At 51.5% G+C, this 19,024-nt stretch overlaps 1 protein-coding gene across 1 annotated transcript in view; it reads left to right on the forward strand.

Annotated features, from left to right (window-relative positions):
* Positions 1 to 19,024, forward strand: part of Ccdc33 (coiled-coil domain containing 33) — a 102,407-nt gene that overhangs the window by 39,105 nt on the left and 44,278 nt on the right. The window contains 7 exon segments of the mRNA XM_020165653.2: positions 1,461 to 1,570; positions 2,666 to 2,782; positions 6,787 to 6,878; positions 8,470 to 8,590; positions 14,368 to 14,497; positions 15,075 to 15,208; positions 16,167 to 16,238. Of these exon segments, the coding sequence (XP_020021242.2) occupies positions 1,461 to 1,570; positions 2,666 to 2,782; positions 6,787 to 6,878; positions 8,470 to 8,590; positions 14,368 to 14,497; positions 15,075 to 15,208; positions 16,167 to 16,238 (776 nt within the window).

Raw genomic sequence — 19,024 nt, forward strand, 5'->3', positions numbered from 1 at the left:
TAGGGCTGGACAAGTGTACAGAGAGATGTAGATGGTTAACAAGGGGAAAATACTGACAGCCATGAGGAACATTTGTACAGAATTTTATAGTTTGAAATACAAGTCATCTCCATCAACAATCCTCGGGGAAGGTCAGGGTTTCTTTCTCTCCATTCGTTTGTTTAAAGGATTAACATTTTTCAGAGCAGATGCAAGAAGCTCAGAGAGGCTAAGTGATTTACTAAAGGTCACAGAACAAGTTAGTGTCTCAATACTAGAACCCAGGTCTGCAAACTTCAAATCCCTCCCCATATTCTACTTTCTTCAAGAGGCCTTTTGGCCTCTTCCCTTTGAGCATGGGTCCCCTTCGGTCTTCTCTTGGTGTGTATTCAGGGTAGTTGTAGGGAAGAATGAGAAGGAAAGACTAGTTAGTAAGCCTTCAGCTTCCTTCTCCATCCCACATCCAAATGACCCACCTAACTCCAAGTCACCAGCTGCTGAAACTTTCCAGGACCGGTAGCTGTCTGTGGTGCTGAAATGTCCTCCTCTGGAGGAGAGAGGCTCCCACTGGGAGCCTCCTGTCCTCTCTTCCCCATTCCTCTCTGGATCTCTTTTATCTTCCTCTTTCTCTATCTCCCTCATCCCTCCTTTATCTCTCCTTCATCCTTCTCTTCCTTTCCTCCTTCCCTGTCTCTTCCTCCTTCACAAATCACAGATTTCCAAGAATGGGAAGACTCCTTGCAGGTCACCAAATCTAGCCTCTCCCACCACCCAGCTGTGTGATGTTGATCCGGTTATATAACCCTCTGTAGTCCATTGTTCATATTTTAAGAACAGAGCTAGTGGTGTCTACCATAATCAGGATTTGCTGGAATAATGGCTGAGTAGTCCCCATTACCATGCCGGCACACAGCAGGTGCTCACTAAGTGGGTCCATCCTGATTGTTTTCAGGATACTGCTGTTCTCCTAAGGTCCATCTGAAGTTCATGCTGTTTTAAGAGAAAACACAGTCTCTTTGGGGGTGTTTACTAGGTGTTGTGTTGTTCTTAGGGTTGAGACTACTTTTTGCTTACTGGAGTAGACTTAAGGACATGACATTGAAGGATTTCTTAAGCAGATCCCTTCTCCTTGCTGAGCCTCTGTCCCCCCATCCACAACACTAGAACAATAACCCCTCTTCACCCTGTCTAAGGAGCTGCTAGGAGTGTGCACAACCAAGGGAAGAGGATGTATCCCTGCAAGGAACACTGTTCCCGCTTGCCTGTGTATCACTGTGTACACATATGTGTCTGTTATAATGGGCACTAGGCTTAGTGTCCACTCCTAGACTGGGAGGGATTGTAGAAGGAGCGTGCAGGCTGATTTCTCTGTGTCCCTGGCTCTTAGTAATGTATCTCACCTCTCACTGTCTCACATCCTTGGGAAGGAAGGCGGTCAGTTAAGCCCTGACTTGACCCTGTGCTCATTTTCCTCTCTTCAGATATGGTCCTCAAGGTGGTAGACAGCAAAAAGAAAGAGGAGCTGTTGTCCTACAAAATCCCCATCAAGTATTTGCGTGTCTTCCACCCCTACCACTTTGAGCTGGTGAAGGTGAGTCCGAACCCTTTGCTCTGGCCAGGTTGGGGAGAGCTGGTGGGGAGCACTCTGATGCCCCAACTAGTCTCTGAGAGCAGAGTTGAGGGTGAGTCCCGGTCAAGCTTGCCTCTCAAGCCAGTCCTTTCTTGCTGTTCCACATTCTGCAGTGGCAAAAGGAAGGTGCAGGAGAAGCGGAACCTGTGGCAGGCAAAGCCTTCCCCAGAATGCCCCCTTCTAGGAGACAACTGGCCACCAGCCTGAAGTGGGAAGCCTCAGGGCCTCTCAGGTCCACTCCCCTTGTCTCCTGCCCAGTGCTGATTGGCGGAGGAGAGAGAATTCTCTTCCTCATTGCTCAAGTATTTATTCAGAACTGGGCCACAAATGAGCAGAAGCATCCCTCCCCCTCCCCCATGTGCCCTCCCCTGTAGTGGTTTAAGGACCAATGTGAGGCCAAATGTCTAGGTGCCTGTCCCAGGCCTGCCACTTACTGGTGGATACCCACAGGAACTGCTTAACCCTAGGCCTCCTGTTCATCACCAAAGGTGAGACATTGTACCTCTAGGTAGGGACATCTGAGGGGTTCAATGCAGTGAGGGCAAGAGGCCTGGTACACGGGAGGTATTTGGTTTCCCTTCCTTCTCTAGACCCTGGCACCAACCTTGCCAAGCAACTCTTTGACCATGGCCCCAGTAGTCTTTACCTTTCCTGGGTCCCAAAGGGAACCCCGACCCCAGGGCTTCAGAAGGAGACACCAGGGGCAGAGTGGGAAGCAAAGGCCCAGAGAGATAAGTGACAGCCTAGACACTCAGCCCCAAAGCTGCAGTTCTGGGAGCATCAGCCAGGTCCCCTCTGTCCACTTACGACCCAGGCCTCATTATCACATCTTTACCAAGAGAGCAGCAGGCAGTGGTCCTTGTAAGGGCGATGAAATATTCAAATGGAAAAGCAAAGATTTATTATATCGATCTCCTTGAAAGGGCTCGCAGGGACGATGAGCTTTAATTATCAGCTCCAAACCCCGGTGGAGCGATGCCAAGTGATCGTCTGCAGAGGTCTGGATTTATGGCCAGGCTCTGCCCCTTAGACACTCTCCTTCTTGTGTGTCTCCAGCCCGCCAAGTCTGGGAAAACCAATGAAGACAACACAGAGACCCGGCTATATGCAACTGTCATTCGGAAGGGCAGCTTCATACCCCGCTACATCGGCTGTGACCATACAGCTCTGGAGGTACCAGGCCTGGAGCTTTCCTGGGTGGCAGGTAGGGTGAGAAGGGACCAGGCTTTGAGCAGGCCTCAGATCCTGTCCTTGGCCACCTCTGACTTGCCTGAGAATATGAGCCTAGAAATCAAGAGAGGGAAAAAAACACTGAACCTTTCCAAAACAGCCAAAGTGGTTTGTTAAACAAGATCCTGTTTTGGACAAAAGTGCCTGGACCTCTCCATCCCTCACTAACCTTAGACATGAGGGGAGGGCCTGAGCCACAGCTCTGCTCCTTATGCACCCCTGTGCTGCAGAGAGCACAGGGCCTCCTGCAACCTTAGGACTCCCTGACGCTCATGAAAACAGGGGAGAAGCCCTGTGCTGCCCCCACCCACCCACCCACCGCTTGCCCATAGTCTCTGGCTGTTTTCAGTCCTGTTCTTCCTTCCTGGGGTAGTGACCTCTGACTTAGAGCCTAAGTCCCCAAGCAAAAAAGCTAAGAGCCTCCACGACCCCTCCTGAGGTGTGACTGGTCTGATGATTCAGGCATTCGGGAGCTCATTCACTCACCCACCCTTCCGTTAGGCAGGCCAGGGCTGGGTCCAGTTTAGGCCAGGCCTCCATCGCTGACCCATGACCTTCAGCCTTCTAGCAGATTCATGGCCAACATGGTCCAGGGGCCTGGCCCCTCTTCCCTTCCCAACAGCCTTCAAACTGCCCATGGGTGATGGATTTGCATCTGGCATGGTCTGGGTATGACCCACAGGACCCACGCTGGACTTTCCCTACCCCGAACAGCTGATCTGATCCCCCACCCCTCACTGCACTGAGTCTAGCAGGGTAAGAGCTATTCTTTTGCCCCTAGTTTACAGCTGGGGTCACTGAGACCCAAAGGGATTCCAGTAGGGAAGCCAGAGCTCCTTACTCTCATCTCTAATTCCCCACAGCCACCCCTTGGATGCCAGCAGGCACCCTCTCTATCCTCTCTTCTATTTTGCCCTTTCCTGAGGACAGCCAGCTGCTCGCTCACACACAGAACAAGAAGAATACAGCTTTGCTCTCCCCAAGCCGCACCGCACAGGGAGGGGGAGCCACATCCCCAAGACCTAGGCAGAACCTTGGGTCTGCAGGGGGTCACCATGGACCTGCCCCACTTCTCCCACCCCCTGACTTGCCTCCCTGGCCCCAGCACCCTGCCTGCTCCTCCAGGATAGATGCCACCTGGCTGTGTGATGGCCACAGGAGCGGCTGTCTGCTCCTAATGGAGGACCAGAGAGCACAGCAGGACAAGCAATTGCTTCTGTTTCTCCCTGGGCTGTGATGGGCAGCTGTCTCATTCACTCCTGGCCAGAGGCAGCACAGAATGAGGAAATGAGCGCCCCCTCCCACCTCTTAGCTGGGCCCCCTCAGCTCTTACACCTGCTGGAGTACTGTGAGCACAGGACCTGATGGAGAGCTCTCCCATAAAATGCCACCATCAGAGACTCACTGGGGAGGCCCCAGGAGAGCAGAAAGGTGCTAAGGACTATTTTAAGTGCTTACCAGCCCACACCTGTGCAGAGTTAGCTGGCAGTCAGCTGAGATGAGTTGTGGCAGAGAGGCCTTAGGGAGGATGCTGAGAGAAAGAGGAGGAAAGGAAAGAGATCCAGAACAAGTCCCACTCCTGAGTCCTCTCCTTTCTAGCTCTGGAGATTATGATCCAAATGATCAGTGTAGAAGTTGAGAAACTGAGGCCCAGAGTGGAGAAGGGACTGACCAAGGTAATCAAGCTGGGGAACACACAGTGAAGGCCTCTTCCCATCACAAGATGTGCCCAGGCCAGGTCCCCAGAGCCCCTCCCCCTCCTGCTTTTCCTCCTTAGGGCCCTACCCATCTCCTGAGGTCACTGCATGACTCCTCCCCTCCTCCTTCCCAGGTCTCTGTTTATCTGTCTTTCTCTTTTGCACTCAGAAGCACAGAGACAACCTCTCCTTCACCTGTTGCCCCATTTCTTGTTTATCCTACAAACATGCATTTACCTACTGCCTCTGTACCAGGCCCTTGTGCTAAAAGTTGAAGATACAGCAGTGAATAAGACAGGAGTGCTCCCTGCCTAGGTGGAGATTGGCTTCTAATCAAACAGAAAAATAAGCAAGAAATATATTAGAAGAAGCAGAAGCCTCCACAGCAGTGCTGTGGGAGAGGAATACTGTGGTCAAGAGACAATGGGTGGCCTGCTTTAGTGACAGTGGTCAGAAGACCGCTCAGAGGTGGTGCTGTGTAGCTAGTAGAGGAGAGGCAGCAGCCATGATGAGTTGGTGGGAGATGGGGATCCAGGCAAAGGGATCAGCACCTGCAAAGACCCTGAGGCACAGCATGTCGGAAGACTAAGAGAAAAAGAGGCTGGAGCAAAAAGTGGCTGGGGAGATGGCAGGAGATGTGGGCAGAGGGGCAGACAGGCCAATGCATACAAGCCTTGGCAACATGGTAAGAACTAGGGAATGAGCCGGGCACAGTGGCTCACACCTGTAATCCTAGCTACTTGGAAAGATCTCAGTTTGAGGCCAGCCCAGGCAAACAGTTAGTGAGACCCCATATTAACCAATATAAAAGCTGGGCATGGTGGCACCCAGCTATGTGGGAAGTGTAAATAGGGGGATTGCAGTAGAGGCTGGCCTGGGCATAAAATCAAGATCCTCTTTGAAAAATAACTAAAGCAAAAATGGCTAGCAGAATGACTCAAGAGGTAGATTGTCTGCCCAGTAAGCACCATGCCCTGAGTTCAAACACCAGTACTGCTACCACCACCACCACCACCACAACAAAAAAACCTATAGAATGAAGACTGGGGGGTATAGCTCAGTGGTAGAACCCTTGCCTGGTATGCATGTGGCCCTGTGTTGGATACCCAGTGCCACCACATCAAATGTGGAATGTATTCTAGGGAGGCCATTGCAGGGTGTCAGCAGGGAAGTGCATTTCTAAAAAGACATGTGTGCTACCATGACTGGGAAAGGGGATGGGTTGGGTGGGAATGGAAGTGGAGAGGCCAGTGAGGGGGCAGAGAAAGAACAGGAATGGCTGTTGGCTGTTGCGGGGGAGGGGAAGCAGGGAAAGAGCTGTGAGGTAAATGGGAGACACTGGCAGATGAGGGGTGAGAACCAGGAGGGGCCAGACCAGGAGCTCTTGGTATGGCAGAAGGGGTATGTAGCACCAGAATCCCTGTATTCTCCCTCTGTCCCCCTAGTGCCCAGCCAGTGAAGACTGGAGCAAAGTTGTCCCCATGCCCACTTCTGCTCTGCTGCCTCCCACTGGAAGCCAAGGGGAGGAGATGGAAACCAAGCCTCGAGTTCAGGGAAGCCTCAGGAGGTGACAGTGGACTGAGGTCATCATTGCTGGGCGCAGGGGGAGTGAGGACTGGGATTTTATGGAGAGAGAGGACCAGGAGACGCTGACGCTAGAGACTCTGATCCAAATGAGCCCTTGCTGGGAAGGCCCTGGGGTGAGCAGGTGCCAGGGGTGATGAGCATTGGGGAAAGGAGTCCAAGGACTGCCTGTGACCTCTAACACCAGAAGCTCAATGCAATTGGAGAAACCAAGCTTGGTGTTCTCCATTTACAAAGTGTCTTCTCACAAAAATCTGATCAGAGACTCCTCGCAACCCCGGAGGGGCCTGGACCAGGGCTTTCACCTCCCTTTGATTGACAGAAATGGAGGAGCTAGAACACCTACCTAACCCTAATTCTGCCCAAGGAACCAAGGGTAGAACCCAACTCTCCAGACCTCCTCCCTTGTACCCAAGGGGGTAAAGAGATTCACTGCTGAGTCCTGATAGTGCCCCAAGGAAACCAGGCGCACTTGCCTTAGCCAGACAGGGAAGGCTGACTTCCTGAAGCAGGGCACAAAGCAAGAACTAAGCTAGGCAGGGAAGAGCAAGTAGTGCAGGATGAGCACAGCAGGGGAGAAAGATGGCAGTTGGGCTGGCCAGATTAACCTTGTCTCTGACACGGCCCTAGTCTACACAGCCTTCACCTGCCTCTTCTCTTCTCTAGGTCTTACTTCACGGAATCAACGAGCCTCTAGCCAACAACCCCAACCCCATGGTGGTAGTTGCCCGGGTGGTTCCCAACTACAAGGAGTTTAAGTGAGTGGGGCCCAGGTGGGCGCAGGAGAGGAGGGCAGAGGGCAGAGGATGGGAGAGGCTGTCATTGCCACCACAAACTGATTCCAGGAGCTCTGGAAACCCACCTCCCAAGACCCTCAAAGCTCCTCCACACCTGGGTCTGAGGTCCCAGTGAGTTTCCCACAGCAGGCCAGGCCTTTCCTCCCCCAGGAGACTCTGGGCCGCTGGAAAGGGGTAGGAGCCTCTCCTTGGAGCAGGTGGGGAGGGGGATGTGCGCCTAACCCACGCCTGGTGAGGAGGATGAGAGGGGTTTCTTTCCCTGCCCAGAGTGCCCCTGCCCTTCATCTCGTGCTTACCACCCCCCAAAGTCCCTCTCCTCTAGTTCAGGGCCATAGACTGCAGTTAATGGTTATCTCCAAAGAAGCCAGCCTAAGGCCATCTTGGAACTCCTGACATTTGCCCTGTCCAGGAGTCCTTTCCGTCCTCACCTAGTGGTCTCTCTAGCCCAGCTCCAGACCTCCTTTGGATCCACTGTCCTCAGGAAGGGGAGTCAGGCTAGTTTGGCCCCTGGAGGACACAGTAGGAAAAGTACTCTGAAGAGCTGGTCCTCTCTGTGACAGCACCTCTCCTGGGTGTCACCTATCTACCCCTGTCACTTCCACTGGCTCTGACTCATCTGAACCCCCTGTGGAGTTTTAATGACCAACGAGCTCCTTCCTTGCTTGTAGAAGCAAAGGTGACTGATACCAATGCCAAGTCTGATAATCCCAGCACGTGTGTACACATGCACATGCACACAAACACATACACAGACATATAGACATACAAACACAAACACAACTAAGCACACATACATGCTCACATGCAAATGTATAACAATACACAAACACATATGCACACATAAACGTACACATACAGGTGTTTATATACACAAACATACACATACACACATTCATATACACACACACATAAATAAGCACACCTACACACATATGTATACATGCACCCAGACACATACACACATGCACTCATACCTACATGCACACACACACAAACACACATATATACAGGACACATACACACCCATACCCACAATCAAATATATAATCATACAGACACACAGATACACATATATTCACACAAACACACACAGATATACACACATACAGACATACCCATACACATATACCAACAAACATACACACATACCATTCCTACACACATACACCCACACAGGCTGTGTCCCTCAAGCTGAAACCAGGATTCCCAGGAGGCATGGGGCATATTCTGACCAGGTCTTGCAAATAGGAGGCAGGAAATACAAGGCCCATTTTAAAGATGGAAAATCTGACCTATCAGATGTAGCCAAGGCCACAGCAAGTCACAGATAAGGGAACCTGGAAGCTACAGCCCATCTCCTGACCAAGTTGAACTTTCCAGAGGATTGGGCCAGTGATCAGAGGAAAAGGGTCCACCAGCTATATCACAACCTGAATGAAGCAGACCACTACTGTCCCCCTCTCACATCAATCCCCAGAGTCGAAGTGGGAGCCCCAGGTCCAGGGTGGGCACAGGACGGACAGTACCAACCCCTATCTCCTTGCCTCCCCAGGGGCAACCAGGCAAGGCGGGACCCAGCCTCCATGGGACTGCCCATCACCCCGCTCTCCTTCCCTGTATCATCCGTGATGAATTTTGATGTGCCTCGGGTCAGCCAGAATGGGTGCCCTCAGGTATGTCTCCTTCCCTCCTCCACCCTCTTACTGGCACCCACTTCTAGTAAGGCCCATCCACTCACCCAGCCAGCAGCTCACTTGACTATAAAGAGTTTGCTACATCCTGCTGCATTCCAGGACCAGGCTTGTCTGCTCTTAGGGAGCTCCTAATCTGGTGAAGGTAGAGCCCCCACACACGGAAATGTTAAAAATCAACCCCGATCATGCATAATCCAATAACAAACCAGGAGGGACTAGTAGAGACACAGGACCAGAGGAGAGGAGACACAAAAGGACATATATTGTCCATTTACAGGGGGAACCTAAAATCAGCACATTCACAGAGATGAAAAGTAGAAGAGTGGTTACCAGGGAGAGAGAAGGGGGAGCTATTGCTTAATGGGTATGGAGTTGCTGTTTAACGTGATGAAAAAGTTCTGGAATAGATAGTTGTGACAGTTGCACAACAATATGAATGCATTTAACACCACTGAACTGTGCACTTAAAATGGTAAATTTTGGCTGGACATGGTGGATCACCCCTATAATCCCAGCTACATGGGAGGCATAGATAGGAAGATCATGGTCCAAAGCCAGTCTGGGCAAAAAAAGCATGAGACTCTATCTGAAAAATAAAGTAAAAAATCCTGGAGTCATGACTCAAGTGTAGAGTGCCTGCCTAGCAAGCATGAAGCCCTAAGTTCAAACCCCAGTACTGCCCCCAGAAAGGTAAATTTTATGCAATAAAATTTCAATAAATCAGAGGAGAGGGATGTGACTAGGTGATTAAGGAGGGCGGTCTTGACTTTTCGGTGGAGGAGATTGGTGCAGGGCATGTGAGAACAGGAGAGCACAGTGCAAGGTATAGATTCCCAGAACATGGTGCATGCGGGGGTAAGCAAAAGGCAGTGTGCCTGAGTGTGCTGGGGCAGGGTATACAGATCGTGGCTGGATCCAGAGGAACGGCCAGCTCAATCTCTTCCTGTGGCCTGTATTTCAGTGGAAGCTTGCTCTCCACAATGGTTCCACCATTCCTAGGAGTCTTGGAGGACAGGGGGACTCTTAGAAGTGCTTCGTGCTGTTTGCCCACCAATTCTCATGTCTGGCACTGCAAAACTAGACCAAGATATTCCTTTGGAGCCCCAGCCTTCATTTAAAGGCAAAGACATTTGAAGAAGTTTCAGATACAGGCAAGAGTGATGGAGGGGTGGGATAGAGGGGGACCCTAGGGACAGAAGCTTCAAACCCAAACCAATCCTCAGCCTGATTTCCCCAGAGTCATCCCACACATGGTCCTGCATTTGCCCAGAAAATTATGAACCAATCAGCAGGCTGTCCCGAGGGGCGGGAGGCACTGCCTGCTTTAATGAGAGAGCCCCTTCCCATTCTGGGCCCTCTCTGGCTGCCTCTGCTGCCTAACTGGTCTGAGTGGGGGAGGTGCCCCTCAATACAGAGACTCTCCCCTCCGGGATGGCTTTTCCATATGTGAGGCTCAAGATCAGTGGTCTGGCAGTGGCAGTACACTTGCTGAAGGTCACCTAGCAATGTGATAGCCTGGTTGGGTTGAGATCTGGCTGGCAGCCTGCACAGAGGAGCCCAGCGCCAGCAATAGAGAACAGGGACAGGTGCTATAAGGGAGGAGTTGCGCGGGGAAGGGCAGCAGCCAGCAGCCCAGGGCTCAGAGCTCTTCCAGTCCCATCCCTGTACCCTCTGAACTTTACTCTTCTCATCTCTACGGGTGAAGGGAGGGGGACTGGACTAGGAAATTTCTAGGGACTATCCTCTCTGACATCATGGGGTGTTGTAATTTCCACCAGTTGCCACCATACCAAACAAAGCATGGTGGGCAGAGGCTGGAGGGTCCAGCACAGCTGAGTTTGACTCCAGCTCTGTGGCTGACTAGCTATGTAATCATTATCTAGCTGCTCGATTCCTCCTGTCCTACTTATTTCTGCCTTGTGGGGCTGTTAGGAGAATTTAAAGGCAATCTGGATAAAGCTCCAACTCAGATGGACCTAAACACTAAGGATATATATTGCCACGCATTGCAAGAAGTCCCAACACAGGATGCTGCTAAAATTGGTTGTCCTCAAAGATGAAGTATATAATACCCTGAAATTGCCATCCTCAGCTACCTGATAGCTTTGAGGACAAAACGTCCCAGTTACCCTCTCCAGATACCACAAAAGGCCAGTGGAAGAGAGCAGCCTCCTAAGTGTGGTTCTTATGAGAAACTAGAAACCAACCCCACCCACCAAACCCTCAGCAGACCTCCCTTCTCTTCTCATTGGCCAGCATTGGGTCACATGAACTTCCCTGAGCCAATCACTGAGGAGGGAGTGGCTCTCCGGTAAACAATGCTGGCAAGTGTAGGGAGGAAGCCACCTGGACTACCCGCAGTCTGTTAGCTGAGAGGCAGGGAGGGGAGTGGTTGGAAGGAGCAAGCTGGCAGTGGCCTTGTGAGGATGACAAAACCCGGGCTCTGATGAGGTAAGGGGTAGGTGGACATCTGACTGGATGAAGCCAGCTGGACCCAACAGACTGCTCCCATTGCACTGGCCTCCTGCAGAGCTGGGGTGGAGCACCAACTGCAACACAAACGGGTGAAAAAAGCCTCTGTGCCCACCACCATCTCCTCCTCCTCCTGTCTCAGCCCCACAGCCAGTCTCCCCAAGTCCTCATGGGCCCCCTAATGGGGACTCCTCACTTGCCTGGGCCATTGCAGCCCCACTCCAACCCCTCCCATTCCTCCTCTGAGAAAAAGGCAGAGCACCCCCTTCCCGCATTAGGTCCTTCCCTAGGACCCCTCATCTCTATCACCAACAAGATGAAGACCCCCCTTAGCCAGGTCCATGAGGCCTCCTCCAGCCCCCTGGCTCATTACTCCAAGTCACACAGGCATTCCCCAGTCCCGTGGAGGACCTGCTGCTGCCCACATCCACGCTGTCCTCTGTCTCCAGTTGTCCCCTCTGCTGTCCTCTCAGCCTGGAATGGCCTTGCTCCTCCTTACTGCTGCCATGTCCTCCCTGCCCCTTCTCAAGGATGTGGCTTTTCTCCTCTGTCATCCCAGCTGCCACCACCACAACTTGCTCAGGCTTCTGCTGGGATCCTGGGTGTGTGTGTGTGCCCTGCTCCCCTGGCAGATGGTGAGTTCTAGGTGGGGCAGGGTCTGGCTCCCCCATGTTCCCTGTAACATCCCGCACATGTCTGTCATAGAGAAGCCACCCAGGCAACAGGCAACGTTTGCTGAATTCAGTTGAATTGAACTTTGACCTTAGTAGTAAAGTATTCATTTCTTCCTCTACCTCCCAACTGGCTGTAGCGCGTGGCATTTTCCCCTTGGATAATGAGAAACCAGGTCCCAGAGAGAGGAAGGAACTTGCTGAAGGTCTCAGCAAGGTTGAGGTACACCCAGGCCCAGAGCCAAGGAGTCCTAACTCCCTGGAGACCCCACCTCAGCTGCCAGAAGCTACTCTTCCCAGCATGGCCCCCACTATGCCTGGCCGGGCGCAGGCAGCAGAAGGTGTGGGTGTGGGTGAGGGTGGGCCCAGGGGAGCCAGGAGGAGGGGCTGTGGTTGATGGAATGAGGTCCCTGTCCCCAGGGAAGGCAGGTCTGCCTCAGTGATCTGCAGTTAATGACTTTTCTGAAGATCACAGCTGAGGATTAATCACATCCCTTAATTCCCAGCCCACCATGGCCTTTCTACATCAGCCACTAGCACCTTCCCGGGGACCCTGACTGCAGACTGCAGGTTATTTAACTTTGAGTTCTACATGCATGTACGTGTACACACAAGGGGTGTGGGGCTGGTCCTCCATCCCCAGTTCTAGGTATGCAGGGCCTTTCCTGGGAGGCTACCCTGGGGAAGGCACTGTCCATTTTGGGGCAGGCATCCACTCTGTGGACTCCTTTTAGACACCTTAAGAGATCCCAGAGCAGACAGCTCACATCCATCAACTTCACCCCCTCCCAGGATGGCAGAAGGGGACTGAGACACAGGCCCTCCCTGAGTACCCCAACGCCTGGCAACTGGTCCAGGCTACCAGGAGAAGGGGTGGCTCTGGGACGGACTTGGTTTGGGGTTCATCCTGAAAGATCCCACTAAGCTCAGCAGAACCAGAGGAGCAGGTTTCACCATGCGTGTCCTATCACCACAGTCACTGTCCCAGTATTCAGGACACCCAGCCCTATAGCTTCCACCACCCAACTCCCTGAGGACGGGAATATACAACTTGAGTCTCAGGCTGGGAGGACCAGAACTGGCGTATTAGTACAACAAGCATCAGGGCCCTGCCCCCGTGGGGAGTGAGCCCCTACTGATGCTCCTCCACCTTGCATCAATAATTCCTGGAGCCCGTGGTACATTTGTGCTGACCTTTTCAAGCCATGACTGATCCCCGCAGGGGAACAGGAGGTGGGAGCTGCTGTCACTGTTGCTGACAGCTCCTGACAGGGGCAGAGGCAAGGTAGTCACCAGTCTGTGCTGGTGACCTGCAGCCCCTCCTCATGCTGGGACCACACAGGGCTGACTGCTGGGAGCTACAGGCTGACACCCCATCTCCCATCCCCCACCTTCCATCCTCTGTGGATGCCGGGCCTCACCCGGTCCCTCCTCATCCCAAGAGTCCTCCACACATGCCAAGCTTGATGGTACCACCTCCACGTTTTGTTGCTTGTGCCATTTTCCTACCCAAAAGACCCCTTTCCCTCCTTCACCCAGCTGAATCTTCCTTTGGATACTTCCTCTGCTTCTGCTTGCTTGAAGACAGTTTTCTGACCACTCACAGAATGTCTCATGTAGCCCCTTTATTTGAGCATTAGATAATACTTTGTTTCTTTGTTTCTTTGACTAAAGCCCCAGCTGGCTTAGTATGCCATCAAGTCACCCATGTGCCTGATGGCCCACACCAACCACTCCAGAGTCTGAATTCCTGTCATGGCCTTCTGCAAGGGGCTGGGGAACCTGTAGTGGGCAGTGAGGGGCTGGTGACAAGGGTGGAGATCATGTCCAATTTCACACTAATGGCACCACCCTCCATGGCTGTGAATATTGTGCAACACTTTAGGAAAACAGCTCACCAAAGTGAGTCAAATATGTATGTATGTCCTTTAATTCACCAATTTTTGAAGTATTTGCAGTAAAATAACTTGAGATACAGAGGTATGGGGCAAAGGGCCTTCAGTGCCGTGTTGTGGAAAACACAGAAGGGTCGGGCACTGGTGGCTCACGCCTGTAATCCTAGCTATTCAGGAGGCAGAGATCAGGAGGATCTTGGCTCGAAGCCAGCCCAGGCAAATACTTCGTGAAACCCTATCTCAAAAATCCTTAATAAAAATAGGGCTGGTGGAGTGGCTCAAGGTGAAGGCCTTGAATTCAAGCCCCAGTGCCACAAAAAAAAAAAAAAAAAAAAAAAACCAAGGCACTTGGACACACAGGATACCTTGAACTTACTAAACTCATGAGTAATGAGTTTCTTGTCACTCTGGATAGTTTAGCTTTTGATGGTATGGTAAATGGAAAAGGCAGAATGATAAAATGACAATTATATATAAAATATGCATGGGGAAAAACTAGAAAAGAAACACAGTTTTTAGTAGAGTTTTTAGTAGAGGAAACACAGTTTTAAAGAGTGAAAAGGAGTCACTCTTTTGTATTTTCTAAAATGTATTCAACAGTGTGTGTTGCTTTTATAATTGTGACAATCATTTGTGGCAGGTGTATAGTCACACAAAACCACATATCTTGATTTGGGAGAAACTGTAACCTCATACTGTTCCTATCCTCTCCTTTCAGCTGTCCAAGCTGGGGGGACCCCCAGAGCAGCCCTGGTGGAATCAGTCTTTCCTCTTCCAAGGCCGAGATGGAGCCACCAACTTCTCAGAAGACACAGCCCTGGTGCTACAATTCTATTCCTCCCCCTCAAGTAAGTGCCCCAGTGCCATGCCAGGGTGGCCATACCAGGGAGCCACACTTCGAGAGATTCATTTGAGGGGTGTTTGAACCATCCTGCTTCTACCTCCTGTAGGGATGGGCTAAGGGCTCCCAGGTGCCAGGCAGCCTCCCAGTGCAGGCAGACAAGTAGAGGAGGATCTAGCTGGGATCTTTGTCCATGGCGTTGCACAGGCCAGGACGCATGGGCCTATGCTCACACTAGCATCAGGTGTTTTCATCACACATATCGGTGAGGAGGGAAGGGGAGTCCTCAAGAGTTTATAACCCCCTGAGTGCACAAGGAGGAGTTGGGGAGACACAATTCAGAGATCAGCTGATCCAGTCTCACTGCCACAGTCTGGATCAGTCAAAGCTGCCAGGGCAATCCATATAAATACCCAAAGATGCAGAATCTGTTTAGAGTTGGGGTGTGTGCAGGAAAAAGCCAAGGGAAGCAGGTGGGCAGTGGGAACCCATATCTAGAGATAGAGCTCACATAGGGCCCAGAAGCTGGTATCTGAGAAACTGGGTGTCTTTATCTGGAGCTCCAGCTTGTCTTTCCCCCACAGTGAAAGGCAGTGAGCCTTGGACCCTTGGCCAGCCCCTGGGTGTCTCTGTGTTGCCGCTAAAGAGTCGTTTGTACCGCAAGATGCTGACAGGGAAAGGCTTGAATGGACTGCACGTGGAGCGGCTCCCCATCACTGTGAGTCTCTGCCCCAGATGAGTCCCCCATCTGTCCCACCTCATCTTTGCCCTGACATATCAAAGGACAATATGGCTTCTTCAATAGCCTCTGCCAGGACCCCCGCCAGGAAAGCCGACCCCTCAGGTCACCAAAGACCAATCTTGCCCCTGGGACTGAAAAACCAAACCAGAGAGATGGCCCCTGGGGACTTGCACAGGGGGCCCCCAGGGACAGTGACAGACGTAGGTTCAAATCCTATTTTCCCCTGTCCTCTCCATGGAACCTGGAGAAAATTACCTACCCTCTCTGGGCCTCTAAGATGGAAACACCATATTAGAGGTGGGTGACATGGCAGTACACACTGTAATCCCCACACTTGGGATGCAAGACCCTGTCTCAAAAAAAAAAAAAAAAAGGAACAGTGTGGCTCAAGCGGTAGAGCACCTGCCTAGCAAGTTTAAGACCCTGAGTTCAAACCACAGTACCACAAAAAAAAAAAAAATAATAATAACACTTAGGCTCTCAGGCTCTACAACCAGATTGTCTTCATCCAAGTTCTGATTCCACCACTTGCCAGCTTACACAACTGTGGAAAATTGCTTAAGGTCTCAACACCCGAGTTTCCTTGTCTGTAAAATGGGCACATAGTCATAGTACTTTTCTCCAAGGGTTGCTGTGAGATTTTTGCAGGAAATACAAAAAGCACTTAGAATAAGTATTATTCTCCATTTCTATGCCTCTATTTCCCCTAAAACATTTCTGGCCATCCTGACATAACAGACTCATAAAACAGGAGCTTCTGCTCTACCAGGAGAAGTTGAGAAGTCCAGACAGAAGGCCAGCTCCTGCCTCCCTCCCACTCTCCTGGACACAGCCCCCAACCCCTACCTTCCTGGAGAATCCAGAACAGTGGGTACAGTAGAGACCTGACATGGCCTTGGCCAGTATGGTCTGACTGCCTCCTTCCTCTCCCCAGGACACCAACCTGAAAACTATAAGTGGTGAGGCCCCGACGGTAGACCTTTCCTTCCAGCTGCTCTCCTCCGAGGTAAGGCTGGACAGAGTGGCAGACACTTCCCTGCTCTGTCACCCTCAGGTGGTCCAACCTCCTTCACAGTTGCTGGCCTTCAGGGCCTGGGGCCAGGGACTTCAGGAAGGAGGGGACCGCTGCTCTGGATGGAAGTGACCTAGGGTGATTTGATGCTCCAGAAAACCAGGGAGAACACTGATTAGGAAGAGGAGGGCTGAGAGTAGAGGGCTATGTAGACCCAGGTGTCTGTCTCTTACCCAGCCCAAACCAAGCCTGGAGTTACAGTTGTAGTCTACTAGGATGTCAGATCTCTTTTGCTGCATCACAAACTTAGCGACTTAAAACAACATCCATCTCCCAGCCAACACTCTGTAGGTAGGTAGTTGACACAGTATGACTGAAATCAAGATGTTGGGCAGAGTTACATTCCTTTCCCAAGGCTCTGGGCAAGAATCTCATCCTAAGCTCATTCAGGGTGTGGATAGAAGGATCCAGCTCCCTGCAGTGAGGGCCGACATCCCGGAATCCTTGCTGACTGTCTGCCTGGGTGCTCTCCACTCCTGAGGCCCACCCACATTCCTTCTCACCACAGACCACTTCACCATGATACCAACAGGCATAGCCAATCCCTTCACACTTTGAAATTCTGATTTCCTCTTCTGTCAGCAGCCGGAGAAAGTTCCATGCTTTTAAAGGTGCTGATGAGGTCAGGTGTGGTATTGTACATCTGTAATCCCAGCTGCTGGGGAGGCAGAAGTAGGAGGATCACAGTCTGAGGCCAGCCTTGAGCAAAAAATGCAAGACCCTAGCTGAAAAATAACTAAAGCAGATAGGGCTAGACGTGTGGCTCAAGTGGCAGGGTACTTGCCTAGTACACTGGAGACTGTGAGTTCAAATCCCAGAACTATCAAAAAAATTTGAATTAAAGAAGGGGCTGGTGTGATGAGGTCTGGTTAGCTGAATAATCTCCCTATCTTTTTTTTTTTTTTTTTTTATAATCTCCCTATCTTAAGGTCAGCTGTGTAATCCTAGCTACTCATGAGGCAGAGATCAGGAGGATCATGGTTCAAAATCAGCCTGGGCAAAGAGTTTGTGAGACCCTATTTCAAAAAAAAACCCCATCACAAAACAACAACAACAAAAAAGGTCAGCTGTGTCACATTACCCAACAGAATCACAAGAGTGCTGTATTATGTGTTCTGAGGATTAGGGTATGAGATCTTGCGGACCCATTTCGGGTGCCTGCCTACCACAGCAGGGTTGGTCCAAGTGGAAAGGCTGAGCCCTTCCTGAAGGATGGGCTGCTGTTCTCTAGCCATCTACACCTGGGCTCAGAGTTCAGCTTGGACCCTGGCCATTGGGCTCCCATGCATCTGGCAGGCACCTGCTGGAATTTTTCCCATTTGCCCCTCTGGTGTTTGGATGTGGGCAATTTCACCATGAAGTCAGGAAATGTCCAGGAGCTGACGTCTGGGCTGACCCACTCCTGTCAGCTGCCCATGCCAGGCCACATAGCCGCCAGCTCTGGGATAGTACTTGGCCCTGTGGCCTTACCCATGAAGAACACAGGAAGCCCCATGGTGCAGGGCACAGGGGTACAGCTTGTGAGGTACCAGCCCAAAGGATCTCCCCACAGGCCTCTCTCTCACCAATGCCATGAGAGCTTGTTGGGAGGTTCTAGCAGGGGAGCACAGCTACCCTTGACTGAAGAACAGTCCTCCTCTATCGAGGGTGGTCGTCCTCTTTGGCAGAGCTTGCAGCTTCAGGAGGGACACACATGGAGGGGTGAGGGAGGAAGGGGACACCCGCCTAGCCAGCCAGATCAGCCGAATCAACCCTAGAGATCAAAGGGGTGACAGATGTTGCAGCCAGATCGCCCTCACATCCTCACCCAATGCTTTGAATATTCAGCATTATCCTCCCAAGATTCCCCTAATACCTGGGTGAGAGAGAGCTTGTTAGGTACTCCATGACAGCCCCCTACTGCCAAAGCAGGAGCAGGAACAAGAACACCCTGCAGGGGAAGTCACAGAAAAAGATGATGACTCCAAGAAAGGGGACTTAGGATCCTTGGAGAAAAATGTCACATTTCCCAGATAGGAGATCAGCCTTCCAGGGGTGGTCCCAGAGTTGTAGGGTCTGCCAGAGGTCACTTCCAGCCCCTTCTTCAGTTCACTCTTCCTCCTGCCCCCGCACTGGGGCACATGCATCCTGCCACTGAAAGGAGCATCCAGTGCCCCTAACCAGGGGACTGGTAGACCCAGGCAGGCAACAGGCAGGTGGGCAGGACACTTTCCCAGTTGCCCAGGGGCTGGGCACAAAGGTCTCCAGTGATGAATTATTCACTGTAGCTGTGCTAAGTGCAGAATTAATCCCTTTCCTTCCAGCTGGCGGCCTCACTAAATTATCCCTCCAAGTCATGCAGGAAAACGCCGCCGAATTCATTTAGCTGCTGAGTGTTTTGATCTAGGTCTTGTGATTTTAGCTTCCCCCTTCCCGCAGCCCCCTCTCCCCCTGGAGGCGGGTAGAAAGCCTTTTAGTAATGGATTTCCAAGAAGAAAGGAAAAGAAAAGAGACCAAGATTGGGTGTGTACCAGGAAAATAGTACTAGCAGAAATTTGATCCAGCAACCAAGAATTCATACACAGGGGCTCTACACATGTCCATGCACTCACTCGGTCCCATTGGAATGTTGACCCAGGGACGGTCACATATGCACTCACATACCTGCAGGTGCATGCATTTAATACCTGAGTACATACTCACACACATGGATAAACTGACACACATTTTCACACCCACAC

This window comes from Castor canadensis, chromosome 19 (genome assembly GCF_047511655.1).
Source record: "Castor canadensis chromosome 19, mCasCan1.hap1v2, whole genome shotgun sequence".
NCBI lineage: Eukaryota > Metazoa > Chordata > Mammalia > Rodentia > Castoridae > Castor > Castor canadensis.